Source organism: Oncorhynchus kisutch, linkage group LG17 (assembly GCF_002021735.2).
Source record: "Oncorhynchus kisutch isolate 150728-3 linkage group LG17, Okis_V2, whole genome shotgun sequence".
Classification (NCBI taxonomy): domain Eukaryota; kingdom Metazoa; phylum Chordata; class Actinopteri; order Salmoniformes; family Salmonidae; genus Oncorhynchus; species Oncorhynchus kisutch.
This window is the reverse complement of record NC_034190.2, coordinates 8,212,138-8,227,788: the sequence shown is the minus strand read 5'-3', so window position 1 is coordinate 8,227,788 and position 15,651 is coordinate 8,212,138. Positions and strand designations below refer to the sequence as shown.

Here is a 15,651-nt window from a genome sequence, read left to right as displayed (position 1 = left end):
GTACAAAGGAATACATACAGAGATTTCCACCCTCAGTCCCCATCTGCTTACATCCCGTTTCCTTCATATGTGGGAGCTGCAGTTAAGTGTCTGGGGCGAAGTTACTGAACTTGTTTTGGCCTGCATGGAATCGCATGCTTTGCGTTTCATAGTGATCGTTGCTTGAATCTCACTTGATTAGTGCTGGCAGGCAGCAATGCTGTGACTCATTTTTGTTGTAGCAATCACCTACGTTTAAACGAGTCGATACAGTTCCTATTTGATGTTATAACATACTTAACAGCGAGAATGAACGGTACTAGGCAAGTAACAAATGTGCTCTCTGAAGTGACTTATGAATATGCAACCCGTTTTAAATTTTAATTCAAAGGTTGCTTTCTAAGTAGTTGAGGTCAACGTCTGTTTGAGCGTTTCACTTAAAGACACTGCAGCTATATAGAACATGTGTATTAGGTTCCTACCAGCTTTAAGGAATAGCCCTTACTAGGTTGGTTTTCACACAAGGTATTTAAAGAATAGCCCTTACTATAGACTGATTTTCACACCAGGTACAGTAGACACCATTATTTAAGCAGAGGATATAATGTGCTCGGACTAAACCATATTGAAACATGAGCAATCAACTTGGCCCGTGTCTTTTGTTCCTGTCATCTCGGAAGTACGTAAACTGTTTCCTGTTTCAGGTGCGTTCTATTGTAACTAGCTAGGTTTGCACATATCCAGTATGCGACTTTTCCCCGTTTCGACATTAAAGGTTTCCTAGGCACTTAGCTAATGTCATATGAACACCTGTAAACTATCCCAGTCGATTTGTTGGATGCTTCCACGACGTTAAGATACACATTTGAATTGTCAAGCGAACGAAAGCATTTTATACGTGGTGGTGTTTGCTAACTAGGCTAGCCTCAAACTGTCTAAAAGAGACCAAGGTGAGTGTCGCTTTTTCAACTCACGACTTGGTTTGTGACAACTGAATAACTTGATTTAACAAGACTAGTTGTCAAACTTTTGCCATAATATTTTTGTGTGTGTGTGTGCAAACATTACTCTATACCAGGCTAATGTCAGAAAAAGTAGCTAGTTATAGTAGTTAATTGGTTAGCGGTGAATTTGTGAACTAATTTAGCTAACTAATTATCTTATAACTTAAAATTTATCGACTCATATTGTAATGTTTCCCCTCCCCAGACCAAGAAGTGGAAAAGAGACTACACACAGTTAAATTTGAAGATGAAATATATGTTCTGCTTTTTGTTAGGCTGAGGAACTCCAGAAAAACATTCATTGTCAAGAGTTGGAATATTTTACTTGTTGCATTCCTCGACTAAACAATAGTCTTTACCCTGCAATTTTAGCTGGCCATGTACTTTTAGAAAGAACCGTAACATATTATACATACTTGGCCAAGTATATTTCTGTAGACTAGGCCTACTAAACTAGCCATTAGCTAATGTCCGTAATTCGTCCGGATATTAGGGATTCTAAACTATTTCTATCACTTCAAAACCAAAGGTAATATTTTGGTATGGTTTATTTGTTTGACGTTAGTGTTATAAGAGTAAAATTAGGTGAAGAAAGGTGAAAGTCTTGGGGACGACATGCTAGTGAGTACCCTCATTGGAATTTTCTCTTGGGCGTTGGTGGTTGGTTTCGATTTAACGCCATCAGGTTTGTCATGTGACTCGTCCTGTGGTTCACACTTTCCCTCTTATCATTCCCAGTGATCTCACGGCAAGGAGAGTTAATTTGACTTATCTAATGTAACAAAACCTCCTACAAAGTCTTAAAACGGAAATAAATAATATAAAGTTAAACCCATTATTGCGTTCTCAATAACTCATTGCAGTCTCTACGTCCTTTAGTCCTTCTAAAATCCAGACATAATTAAGGGCGCCAAACTAAGGGAACTGACATGACAGCTGTAGTAGGAAGAGTTTGGGGGTGGGTGCGTCCAGTTATCTCCTACCGGCCCTGGGGCAGCAAAGCAGGACCTGACAAAACCATGAGGGACAAGCCAGTGGCTGAAGAGCAGCAGACGAGAGGCAGCTGGGGCTTCTTGGGGGGGTTAACAACCTGGGTTTGGGGAGCCGGACAGAAAAGACAAACAAGTGAACAAACAACATTGATCGAAGAGTACTGGGAAGCAAGTGAGGAGAAAATCCAGTCCAGGGAAGTTGAAGAGCTGGGTGCGGGAAAGCAGGAGGCTGAGGGGAAAGCAGAACATGGTGACTCCAGATGGTGGAATAAGATTCTGCCACCCTCACACTTATTCTGGCCGAGAACAGCTGAACCTGGTGGGCTAAGTCAGAGGAAATGTGTCGGTGCAGGATGGGACTCTGACAAAGATGGGGAGTATTCTGACTATGGAACCCCTCCACCGTCTCCCACACCTAGCTCCTCATCAGCCTTCCGGTTCTTTGCACTCGCCTGGAATGGGGTGATAGTTCCGGAACACTATGAGATCTGCTTCAACCTCCTTCGCCACCTGTTTGACCTGTTGGTGGTGGGCTTCCTGTGGATTGTGTCCCCCCCTACCAAGTTGGTCCTGGAGGTTCTAGGGGTCCAAGGAGGACTGAAGTTGTGGCTTCATGGAATGGCCATGTTTTCTGTTTCCACTGTTGGAATGGCGGGACTGCTTTGGTTGGTCCAAGAGTATCTTCTACAGTTTGCTCTGTTGTATGGCATCGTGCAAGCACTGGTCATCTCTGTCAGCATCCAGCAGAGTGTGATCCTAGGAGAGGGGGATGAGGAGTATGAAAAGGAGGTGGAGGACGTGGAAGTGAGAGACGATGAGGAAGTTACAGAGATGTACTTGACTACAAAGGAAAGATGATCCTTGAATGAAAGTTTGTTTTGGTAAGTTCTGTCAGTCTCTTCTCCCTCTTTCTCTCTGTTGGATTTTCTGGTCTCTCTCACTGTCCTGATGTACACTGTTTTCCTGACTGTACTACAGCCTAAATGTACCTGGCATGTACAAGGACTCCACTCCTAACCTCATGATTGTATTTGTCTTTTGTTGTTCATCACTCATTATATACCTGTTTGTTGTAGTTCATATTAAGCAAGGGAGAAAAACGCTCATGCTTATACACTGAACTAAAATATAAACACAACATGTAAAGTGTTGGTCCCATGTTTCATGAGATGAAATAAAAGATCCCAGAAATGTTGCATATGCACAAATTTACTATTTCTCATATTTTGTGTACAGATTTGTTTACATCCCTGTTAGTGAGCCTTTCTCTTTTGCCAAGATAATCCACCTGACAGACAAGAAGCTGATTAAACAGCATGATCATTACACAGGTCCACCTTGTGCTGGGGACAATAAAAGGCCACTCTAAAATGTGCTGTTTTGTAGCACAACACAATGCCACGGATGTCAAATTTTCAGGGAGCATGCAATTGGCATGCTGACTGCAGGAATGTCCATCAGAGCTGTTGCCACAGAATTTAATGTTAATTTCTCTACCATAAGCTGCCTCCAACATCGTTTTAGAGAATTTGGTAGTATGTCCAACCAGCCTCACAACTGCAGACCAGGACCTCCACATCTGGCTTCTTCACCTGCAGGATTGTCGGGGGGGGGGGGGGGTTCTGTCTTTATTAAAGCCCTTTTGTGGGGAAAAACTCATTGTGATTGGCTGGCCACGCCCCTTCCCAGTCATGTGAAATCCATAGATTTGGGCTTTAGACATTTATTTCAATTGACTGGTTTCCTTATATCAGCTGTAATTCAGCAACATCTTTGAAATTGTTGCATTTATATTTTTGTTCAGTATAGAACAGTGATGTAGTTTCATGAGTTTATATTATTGTGGTTTTCATGGTTATTCAACTGTACAGACTATGCAGACTGTTCTTGTCTAGGTTGGCAATGTTCCCACTGCCACAAACACCTCTGCTTGGAGCTATTTTAATCTACAGCCAACCACAAACTGCTCTGCTTGGAGCTATTTTAATCTTGAAACCAGAGGGAAAAAGAACTGACATTCTCCAAGTGGTGTGAAACCAGCTTGAAATAATGAGAAATCAAAGGCTTTTTTTTTTTTGGAATGCATATCATTACAGTTTACATAGAGAGAGCAGTATGATGTATGAAGAAAGGATGGGATTTTATTTGCCTGAAGGGGTGCTGCAATAACAGCCACAAGCAGCAACAGCAGGCCAAAATAACAGCAGCAACAGCAGGCCAAAATAACAGCAGCAACAGGCCCACTGGTTTTTGTCCTGCTGTTGTCATCCTGACTTTCCCATGTGATTTTTGTCATGGTTAACTTGAGGCTATTTAAAGCATTTAAACCACAAACTGTTTACTGATTAGCTTTTTTTTTTTCCACAGACAATCATCTGACATGGAGGGAAGAGGGATGTTTCGAAAGCCTGACATGCAGGGATTGAGGGAAGTTGTTTCGAGAGCCTACCAATGCAAAGACGAAGACGCATGAAAAGAGCTGAGCCCAGCTGATACTGCAATGAGGAACGGCAGAGGCTGGAGAACTTTAGGCTAACACTTCACTACTGTGATATTCAGTGGTGCTGAAGCAAAGCACATCCACTACAATCTTGGTCGTCTAGGGCCCAGTGATACCACTGTTGTCGTCTAGGGCCCAGTGATACCACTGTTGTCGTCTAGGGCCCAGTGATACCACTGTTGTCGTCTAGGGCCCAGTGACACCACCGTTGTCGTCTAGGCCCAGTGATACCACCGTTGTCGTCTTGGGCCCAGTGATACCACTTGTCGTCTTAGCACAGTTCTATTGTTACAGAATCCTGTTTCCCTCTAGTTAGACTTCTTTTACATTCATTTTGTTTTGTTCAGACAAACTTTTGAATATCTACTTGACAGATACCAGCACCTTTTTTTTTTCTTCAAGTTTCTTTCAAATCTTATTCCAAGCAGATTGTGTTGTTAGTTTTGGGACATAAGGTTTATTCGCCTTGTATTTAATTTCCTGTGCCTTAATATTTAATAGTATGCCTTATTATATTATCCCTGTCTTTCTCCATCATAATCAGTGTTAATTGCATTGTATGTAAACTACACATTGAACATGTATTGATCTGTTTTGTCACACGTATGTTCCTGTTTGAAAGGTACGCTATAGTCTTAGAAACACAACCGTTTAAAAATATATATATTTATCTTTATAATTGACCTTACAATTGTCCAGTAGTAAGTTTTGCACAATCACATACAAACCAACAGTGATGCTCAGGAACACTAATTCTACCTGCAAGATTTTTGTCTCGGCATGTCACAATCTGTAGTAGGCGTGTGTAAGAAGAGGATTCTAACCAGTGGAGTCTGGTGGGAGGAGCTGTAGGAGGGCGGGCTCATTGAAACGGAATAAATGAAACATATAGAAACCACGTTTGACTCCATTCCACAATTCCATTTCAGCCATTACAATGAGCCCGTTCTCCTAGAGCTCCTCCCACTGGTTCTCACCCACAATGCCTTTGTATTCTAAAAGCTTTGAAGAACATTTCTAGTTTCTACAATGGCCTTTCCCAGATATTTTTGTATTTGTAGCATAACATACAGCTATCACATCTTCAGTGATGCAGAAAGTTATATGATATATATATACTCATTGTGTGCTGATAATGGGACCTGTAAACAGTGATACCACATCGGTGATTCCTCTCTGCCTTTTATCTCTCGTGTTTAAATGTCATGTTTTGACTTGTTACTCCACATGTTGTTTATAAAGAAAGATGTCTTGTAATGAGAATGTGCAATGTCTCCCCCCCCCCCCCCCCCCCCCCAATGTCTCTCTCTCCCCCCCCCCCAATGTCCCCCCCCCAATGTGTCTCTTCCCCCCCCAAAAGACAAGTGGTGGATCACTGAATCACCGTGATAAGGCAGCCACGTTCAGTTGATCAAACGTTGCAGATAGAAATGTGACGAATAGAGCCGCCAAGCATTCCTTGTTCTATGTTTCAGAGAGGCGTGTTTGTTCTACATGTATTTCTTATCGTAACGTTCCACGACGGGTCATTCTGAACGCATCCCATGTCAACGTTGTGTTTTGTAAAGGGAACGGATGTTTACGGATGTAAACCACGTGTTGAGAAAATAAACTTTGGACCTGATACTGTCCTAGATGTCGATACCCATTACTGTACTGTATACTGACTCAGCCTGAAATATTTCCACTGGGTAAATAAATAAAGATTTTTTTTATTTAAAGGTTGCATTGCTGAATCTCAGAATTGATTTCATTGGCTATGCCATGTGTGTGCTAATTTAGCTTTTAATACGCATGGTACTCATTACATAACACATTTGTAACTAGAGGGATCTCCTATCTAATAACAAGGTGTACGTCCCAAAAGACACACTATTATCTATATAGTGTACCAGAGACCTGGTCAAAAGTAGTGCACAATAGGGAATATTTGGGATACACTATAGGTAATACGGTGCTATTTAGGATACACTATAGGGAATACTGTGCTATTTGGGATACACTATAGGGAATAGGGTGCTATTTGGGATACACTATAAGGCATACGGTGCTATTTGGGATACACTATAGGGAATACAGTGCTAATTGGGATACACTATAGGGCATACGGTGCTATTTGGGATACACTATAGGGAAAACGGTGCTATTTGGGATACACTATAGGGCATACGGTGCTATTTGGGATACACTATAGGGAATACGGTGCTATTTGGGATGCATCCAAGGCCATGTGTCAGGTATTGGGAGCGCTGTGTCAATAGGATTCATACATTTAGCAGCAGGACAGAGAAACACCAGAATAACCTCACTGATGCCATCAGAACAGGTCCCTGAATGTGACCTGATTATATTACTTATTTTTACTACTGTCTCCATGGCCACCAACCACTAATTCAGTCTTCCTCTGTGTTGACCTACTTTGTGAACTACAGTGAGATGAAGTAACTAAGGTACAGTACTGGAAACCTGAACTATCTTGTAGGTGGGGTTGATGGGAGATTTATTCATTAGTGCTCACTGTAGCAAAACATTTTGCAATGAAAGTGAGCGTTTCTTACTGAACATGTTCTGGTAGTCTCTCCTTCTTTCGGCCTGTTTGCTCCCATTTGGTTCCTAGTGAATATACCCCCTGGCCTGAAATATCTCAGGTGGGGTTGTTGGGAGATGGTCCACAACTAATAGAATAATAAACCCATGTTGACATTTCCATGCAGTCTTGAAGAATCAATAACATGCACAAACATCTCATGTTCATCTCATGTAAGACACTTGGACAAAGTGATTTCAACACAGTCCAAACCTTGTTTTTATTCACATTAAATCTGCTCTCATATGATTTATTTTATGTACAGAAAGGTGCTTCACCAATACAGTAACATTGTACGTGTGTATCTGTTATAGAAAATGGTGGCTTTGGTGGGATAATGTGTAGTGCTTTATACATAGAGGTTGTCACAGATCAAACACAGTAGTAGTAGTAGTATCGTGTTTGGAACAACGGAGGATGAAGCCCCTACACAGTGAAATGTTGTCAGTGGATACATGAACACAGCCCGAGTGAGCAATTCATCATGCACCTTCTCCCTCTTCATTAAAATACTATCATCTCTCCCATGCCTTTAGCTGAACTGTCTGATCCGGATTACTGTATACACGGTTCTCTAATATGTTGTCGTTTAAGGGCATGTTTTGTTCATTGATAGCAGGAAATGGCAGTTACAGGTGTTAAAAAAAAAAGAAGGTACTCAGCAGCACCACTTAACCCCGGGGAGAACCTTGACTGTATACCATGTGTTGTCCAACTTACTATATTCTCAGTGTAGTCCTGAATGTACGCAGCAACACCAAATAAATGTAATTTCTCAGTGTAGTACTGAATGTACGCAGCAACACCAAATAAATGTAATTTCTCAGTGTAGTCCTGAATGTACGCAGCAACACCAAATAAATGTAATTTCTCTCATCTCGTTGAAAAAATAATAATTTTCTTCTGCTGATCACAGCTGATAAAGTGCCAATAGATGCAAAAGCCTAGAATTTCCAAAGGCAACTTTCTTTCCATAAACCAATCAGCATGCAGCTTTAGTTAGTGCCAACGTTGCCCTAGTGCATTCCTTCTCAGAGGGGGATAATTCATTAAAATGACCGAAAAAAGGATGTGTGATTTGTGAGCATTTTTTTCCTGATTCTTATAAGTTGACATCTCTCATCTGAAACCTCATAAATACAAAATACATGTTTTATCCTTTCAATATCTTCACTTGAAACATTATTAGAAAGAATGTTTGACATCTCAGAATTTAAGGCAATTTGCCACCAATTCTGTTCTTATTTGAAGTGCTGAGACTGATGTACTCAACACTCCTGAGGATTGTCTGTAAAGGATGGACAGAGTATACTGCATCAACACATTTTCACTGCACTCAACTAAAAGGTGATACGTAATGACGACAGCAATTTCACGTGAAAATAAGAATAACAAGACCAGCTTATGTCATAACTTCTCCTTAAAACAGTGTCCCACAAAAAACATATTAAAACGGTCCTAAATACTCCCCTGAACATCTTTAATGTTTACTGATTGTTTTATATAAACTATGTGTCCATAAAACAAGAAGTGTTTGCTGTTTAAGTATTAATGGAGCTTTTTAAAACCATTACTTTGAAACAGAGATAAAAAAATAATAATTAAAAGCTTGCGAAACTATTCACTCCCCTTGGCATTTTTCCTATTTTGTTGCCTTACAACCTGGAATTAAACTGGATTTTGGGGGGGGGTTTGTATCATTTGATTTACACAACATGTCTACCACTTTAAAGATGCAAAATATTTTTGGGGGCGAAACAAACAAGAAATAAGACAAAAAAAAACGGAAAACTTGAGCGTGCAAAAACTATTCACCCCCCTCAAAGTCAATACTTTGTAGAGACACCATTTGCAGCAACTACAGCTGCAAGTCTCTTGGGGTGTCTCTATAAGCTTGGCACATCTATTCACTGGGATTTTTGCACATTCTTCCCAGGCAAAACTGCTCCAGCTCATTCAAGTTGGTTGGATTCCGCTGGTGTACAACAATCTTTAAGTCATACCACAGATTCTCAATTGGATTGAGGTCTGGGCTTTGAATAGGCCATTCAAAGACATTTAAATGTTTCCCCTTAAACCACTCGAGTGTTGCTTTAGCAGTATGCTTAGGGTCATTGTCCTCCTGGATGGTGAACCTCCATCCCAGTCTCAAATCTCTTGAAGACTGAAACAGGTTTCCCTCAAGAATTTCCCTGTATTTAGCACCATCCATCATTCCTTCAATTCTGGCCAGATTCCCCAGTCTCTGCCGATGAAAAACATCCCCACAACATGATGCTGCCACCACCATGCTTCACTGTGGGGATGTTGTTCTCGGGGTGATGAGAGGTGTTGGGTTTACGCAAGACATAGCATTTTCTTTGATGGCCAAAAAGCTACATTTTTGTCTCATCTAACCAGAGTACCTTCTTCCATATGTTTGGGGAGTCTCCCACATGCCTTTTGGCAAACGTGTTTGCTTATTTTTTCTTTGAGCAATGGCTTTTTTTCTGGCCACTCTTCCTTAAAGCCAAACTGTGGAGTGTACGGCTTAAAGTGGTCCTATGGACAGATACTCCGCTGTGGAGCTTTGCAGCACCTTCAGGGTTATCTTTGGTCTCTTTGTTGCCTCTCTGAATAATGGCCTCCTTGCCCGGTCTGTGAGTTTTGGTGGGCGGCCCTCTCTTGGCAGGTTTGTTGTGGTGCCATATTCTTTCCATTTTTTTAAACGATTTTAATGGTGCTTCGTAGGATGTTCAAAGTTTCTGATATTAAAAAAAAATACTTTGTACTTCTCCACAACTTTGTCCCTGAATTGTTTGGATCGCTCCTTGGTCTTCATGGTGCCACTTGTTTGGTGATGTTGCAGACCTTTTAGAACAGATGTATGATCTCAGTAGATATATGACAGATCATGTGACACTTAGATTGCACACAGGTGGACTTTATTTAACTAATTATGTGACTTCTGAAGGTAATTGGTTGCACCAGATCTTATTTAAGGGCTTCATAGCAAAAGGGGTGAATACACATACACCACTTTCACTTTTTTGTTGTTGTTGAAACAAGTAATTTTTAAAATTTCACTTCATCAATTGGGACCATTTTGTGTCTGTCCATTACATGAAATCCAAATAAATATACATTTAAAATGTCAGGTTGTAATGCAACAAAATAGGAAAAATGCCAAGAGGGGTGAATACTTCTGACCAGGGCCCTATATAGGGAACAGGGTGTCATTTGGGACCCAGACCTAGTGGTAGCCTGGGTACTAGACTATTTATGCACTCTACAATGTTACATAATCATATTTCCAAATCCTTGTTTGACAAGAAGGAACACTGTCTGGCACTCAGGCTAAGATACTGACACATTATTAAGTAAAATCAAGTATTACGACAAATCAATAAATAAGGATCATTATTATTTATAAAAATAAGGAAAATGATTGTACCCCTTTTTCGTATCAAACAGGCAGAAATATAGGCTCTCTCCCTCCCTCAGTTTTATCTGTCTCGTCCTTTTCCTCTCAGTACTGCAGTGACTGAACTAAATGAGAGCGTGTGTGTAGCAGTATAATGTGTCATTGTCATCGACTGAAGAATCCCTATGCTCCATTCCTCCCTCAGCACCATTCCTAATCATTAGTGGGCATGTGATCCCCCAGAGCTTGGAGGAACCGTACTCCCCCCACCCCCTCCTCTGTGTCCATGCCTGCCGTCTTTCCCATGTCCCAGAATGCAGTGTGCACTTCCACAGCCCTCGTCATCTCCCTCACTTTCAGAGGAGGACTCCCCAAACTGTTTGGGCTTCTCGTAGACGCAGCAACCTGGGGGAGGGGTCAAGAATACTCAGTCATCAGCCACCAATAATATCTAGAACTGCAGCATGCACAGGCCTGTGTAAATAACATCACACCCAGGTATCTATCGCAGAGAGCCAGCTGGGACGATGACAGACCAGGTGACTGCATCTGAACAGTCGGGAAACAGGTGGGAAATGGACACTCACACTTGGAGGACCTCCTTCCCAGATGCTCGTTGTCCACTGTGTCGCTGGACCACTCCACCTTCTTGTCAGTCTTTCTCTTCCTCAGCTTGATGGTCAGGCTACGTCCCTCCTGAGAGACACACAGAGAGGAGCCTGTTTTCGAGATTCACCTTCATACACATAACAGGCATTGGGTGTTTCTCTTGTCAACGGGGCCCTGTAGCCAGTCAACATCATATTTACGTGTACTACTGGCAATGTACTAAACTTGACAGCTAGGCTAGATCAAGTGAAGTAAGATCAAATCATTTCGTCATGATTCTATGAGCTAGCTAACGGTTATTATGGCTGTGGTGCTAATGGTAATTAGCTAACTGTAGTTAGTTAAAATACCTAGCTAACGTTAACTCCAATCTTTGGTGCGGCCACATGATGCATATCTACCTAGTTATTATCCTTCTTCATCATATTATTCGCTAATTATAGCAGTTTCTATAGCTAGCTTACCTGCTGGGGCGGTGGCGGTGTGTCAACTTGAACGGTCTCAGTTATCGTCTCGCTAGAAGTACCTGGCGCCTCCGCCATCCTGATATTAACCTGTCGGTTTTGAGCTCGCACCAGCTGTCAACAAGCGAAATGTCAACTGACGTTATTTTATGAACAACAATCACTCTGTTTCTTCAATCCGACACGTTGAGTCGAATTAATCGTGATCAACCCTGTCGAGATACTCTGACTCCTCTTTGGACGTTCGACGAGAAGATTTTTTGGGGGAAGGAATTCCCAGACGGACCACTTCCGGTTGCTCCCCGCACAAACGAGTCCGGTGGGGAACATTGAGCTTGATGCACTTTTGCTATGGTTGGGACACGAAAGACATAGCTAGTCAATAAGAAACTGTCAAATCTGTTTTGGCTATTAGTTCTACATAATTCATAAAGTGTTTGATAAAGTGTCAAACAAATTACAATTAAGATATAGTGAACAAATGAGTATATTCTCCGTTAGGTCGTAGTTGAAAGGTCGCAGCTAGTTTAACATGTCTGCGCCCACGAGCACATCATCTTGAAGGTAGAGCACATATTATTTATCATTCATTGGAATACTGTAGTCAACAGCGCTCAATCAATATATATTATTATGAGTATGACTATAAAACAGCAACGTAGCAAAGTGACAGAAGTCTCTGAAGAGGTGCATTTAAAATATTATTCTCTTGAGTCTGTTTTACCCCAATGTATCACCTAGCTTCAATTATCATTCATGCACTTATCCAGGCAGCGTAATTAGCAAACAGAAAGCAAATGCCTAGACCCATGGCATGTTTGAAATGGATGATTGGAATGGATTTGAAAATGTCTTTAAAATGTTTCCAATGAAGGGGCTGCTAGACTCATGTAGTCTATGGGAAATCACTGGCTGCCTTATTTGCTTTGCTTTCATTTTCTCTTGATTTGTCTTGCAGGAGATGTGGAGGTCCGCCTGTGGCCTCTCTGTGAGGGCAGCAGAGAGGGCAATACACAGAAAATGTTCACATAGGCTCTATGCTCACAATGCGGAAAAACCTCCTCCTCAATCTACTCCCCGGACTCAGGCGGAGAAAGAGAGGCGGAGGAGAGATAAGGAGGAGGCCATACTGAGCAGTCAACACAACGTAGGTGACCTCACTCCTAGTTAGTGGACTCTTACACAGAACAAACAAAGACAGAGACTTGTTTTGTTTTACATGAAAGTTAAATCCATTTTCAGAATGTTGAAGATCAAGGAATGAAATGGAGTGAGAAAGAGAGGATAGCGTACAGTGTTTCAACACCTCCTGGGGAGAAGAAAGGTAATGAATGTCCCAAAGACTTTAGTGATGGAGGACAAAATGGATACAGTTACATATCGGCATATTCTTTTTGAAGATATATATTGTGTCGTTTTGACAATATCGCAATCATATTTTTTACGCTAGTTGGCAATACTCCAGTATTTTCCCTTCATAGCTTGTTTTCCATCTTCTTTTTAAATTGGGAGCCAATGTGTTTTCAGCACTTTTATTTCCATGACTGATCAGAACTCGTTATCATGTCTCTGTCTTGTCCCTCTGCAGCAGACATATGGTGAGCAAAATGTAACATCAAATCTCAACAGAAATCACAGTATCCAATTGCAATACATATAGAATCAGGAGAATCGCAATACATATCGTTTCGGCACCAACGTATCGTGATAATATCGTATCGTGAGGTCCCTGGCAATTCCTAGTCCTAAAAGACTTACACCCACCCTTACGTCCTGTCATGAATGCAGAGATCAGGCTGGTTTCACTGGGATAATACAACAAGTGGTCTATTGACGCACTCGCCTTGCTCCCGTGTGGCAACACTCTCTCGCTAAATAAATTCCTCTCTTCTTATTCACCATCCCTTGTAGACACCACCCTGCCCTTCCCTTCGTCCTACAGCCCGGAGTATGTGGAGACCAGTTGGTACCCGTGGTGGGAGAAAGAAGGCTTCTTCACCCCAGAGATCAATGTAAGAGAATAGAGCATTATAATAAGCCATATTTCAAACTGCCTGATGATGCTCCCATGTTAGGAACAATCTATCCAGATACCACAGCTCTAATAACAATCTATCCAGATACCACAGCTCTAATAACAATCTATCCAGATACCACAGCTCTAATAACAATCTATCCAGATACCACAGCTCTAATAACAATCTATCCAGATACCACAGCTCTAATAACAATCTATCCAGATACCACAGCTCTAATAACAATCTATCCAGATACCACAGCTCTAATAACAATCTATCCAGATACCACAGCTCTAATAACAATCTATCCAGATACCACAGCTCTAATAACAATCTATCCAGATACCACAGCTCTAATAACAATCTATCCAGATACCACAGCTCTAATAACAATCTATCCAGATACCACAGCTCTAATAACAATCTATCCAGATACCATAGTATCTGTTATAGTTAGATTTAGTCTAATGCCCATGTTGTTATTTTTGTTGTTGTATCAACGTTTAGGACAGACTGCCACATGCTGTGAATCGCTCCTTCTCAATGTGTATCCCTCCGCCAAATGTGACTGGCACGCTGCACCTCGGCCATGCACTCACAGTGGCCATAGAGGATGCATTGGTCCGCTGGTAACTATTTCTCACGGACAATAATAGAATCAGTCGGTTAGAGATGTTTCCTTTTTTGGCTGAAATGAAATGGCACCACATCAAATTCCTATCCGTCGTATGAGATCAGATCTCAGAGCTGAAATGTGTTACTTTTTGAACGGCTAATGTATTTGACATGTTTTAGGAGATGTGATGAAGTGTATTGTTGTACTGATTGAATGTGTGGTTGTATCAGGAGGAGGATGCAGGGCTACAAAGTTGTCTGGGTACCAGGCTGTGACCATGCAGGCATCGCTACGCAGGTATGTCTCCCTGACCTGGCTATCCATATTATCTTTCACATTTGCTTCTCTTTCAAGCTAAATGTAAAACCTGTGTCCAACCTTCTGGTCTTAATCTCAGACGGTGGTGGAGAGGAGGTTGTTTAGGGAACGAGGGAAGCGAAGACAGGACCTCAGCAGGGAGGAGTTTCTAAAGGAGGTGTGGACGTGGAAGAAAGAGTGAGTATGAGGTCCCTTTCTGTCCTCTTATTATTCGTCTCTCCCTTTTTCTGTTTCTCTCTCCCTTTTTCTCTCTCTCTCTCTTTTTCTGTTTCTCTCTCTCTCTCCCTTTTCTGTTTCTCTCCCTTTTTCTGTTTCTCTCTCCCTTTTTCTGTTTCTCTCTCCCTTTTTCTCTCTCTCTCTCTCTTTTTCTGTTTCTCTCTCTCTCTCCCTTTTTCTGTTTCTCTCCCTTTTTCTGTTACTCTCTCTCTTTTTCTGTTTCTCTCTCACTTTTTCTGTTTCTCTCTCTCTCTCCCTTTTTCTGTTTCTCTCCTTTTTCTGTTTCTCTCTCCCTTTTTCTCTCTCTCTCTCTCCCTTTTTCTCTCTCTCTCTCTCCCTTTTTCTGTTTCTCTCTCCCTTTTTCTCTCTCTCTCTCTCCTTTTTCTGTTTCTCTCTCCCTTTTTCTGTTTCTCTCTCCCTTTTTCTGTTTCTCTCTCTCTCTCTCCCTTTTTCTCTCTCCCTTTTTCTGTTTCTCTCTCCCTTTTTCTGTTTCTCTCTCTCTCTCTCCCTTTTTCTCTCTCCCTTTTTCTGTTTCTCTCTCCCTTTTTCTCTCTCTCCCTTTTTCTCTCTCTCCCTTTTTCTGTTTCTCTCTCCCTTTTTCTGTTTCTCTCTCCCTTTTTCTCTCTCTCTCTCTCCCTTTTTCTCTCTCTCTCTCCCTTTTTCTCTCTCTCCCTTTTTCTGTTTCTCTCTCTCTTTTTCTGTTTCTCTCTCTCTTTTTCTGTTTCTCTCTCCCTTTTTCTCTCTCTCTCTCCCCTTTTCTCTCTCTCTCTCCCTTTTTCTCTCTCCCTTTTCTCTCTCTCTCTCCCTTTTTCTCTCTCTCTCTCCCTTTTTCTGTTCTCTCTCTTTTTCTGTTTCTCTCTCTCTTTTTCTGTTTCTCTCTCTCTTTTTCTGTTTCTGTTTCTCTCTCTTTTTCTGTTTCTCTCTCCCTTTTTCTCTCTCTCTCTC

At 41.5% G+C, this 15,651-nt stretch overlaps 3 protein-coding genes across 3 annotated transcripts in view; 2 read left to right on the top strand and 1 right to left on the bottom strand.

Moving 5' to 3' along the window:
- Positions 1-667: 667 nt before the first annotated feature.
- LOC109907132 (uncharacterized protein C6orf47) lies at positions 668-6,201 on the top strand. The gene is made up of 3 exons (XM_020504907.2): positions 668-929; positions 1,189-2,856; positions 4,343-6,201. Exon 2 carries the CDS (start codon positions 1,913-1,915, stop codon positions 2,831-2,833), a length of 921 nt encoding a protein of 306 aa, XP_020360496.1. The 5' UTR covers positions 668-929; positions 1,189-1,912; the 3' UTR covers positions 2,834-2,856; positions 4,343-6,201.
- A 1,053-nt stretch (positions 6,202-7,254) lies between these two features.
- ppp1r11 (protein phosphatase 1, regulatory (inhibitor) subunit 11) lies at positions 7,255-11,831 on the bottom strand. The gene is made up of 3 exons (XM_020507063.2): positions 11,539-11,831; positions 11,053-11,161; positions 7,255-10,870 (listed from the first exon to the last, which is right to left on the bottom strand). The coding sequence occupies exons 1-3, from the start codon at positions 11,614-11,616 to the stop codon at positions 10,686-10,688; spliced, it is 372 nt and encodes a 123-aa protein (XP_020362652.1). The 5' UTR covers positions 11,617-11,831; the 3' UTR covers positions 7,255-10,685.
- Positions 11,832-11,874: 43 nt separating this feature from the next.
- The window catches only part of vars2 (valyl-tRNA synthetase 2, mitochondrial), a 35,618-nt gene continuing 31,841 nt past the window's right edge, over positions 11,875-15,651 (top strand). The window contains exons 1-7 of the mRNA XM_031795053.1: positions 11,875-12,102; positions 12,497-12,685; positions 12,781-12,862; positions 13,450-13,550; positions 14,064-14,185; positions 14,403-14,469; positions 14,570-14,667. Of these exons, the coding sequence (XP_031650913.1) occupies positions 12,500-12,685; positions 12,781-12,862; positions 13,450-13,550; positions 14,064-14,185; positions 14,403-14,469; positions 14,570-14,667 (656 nt within the window). The 5' untranslated portion in view covers positions 11,875-12,102; positions 12,497-12,499. The remainder of the gene's footprint in view (positions 12,103-12,496; positions 12,686-12,780; positions 12,863-13,449; positions 13,551-14,063; positions 14,186-14,402; positions 14,470-14,569; positions 14,668-15,651) is intronic.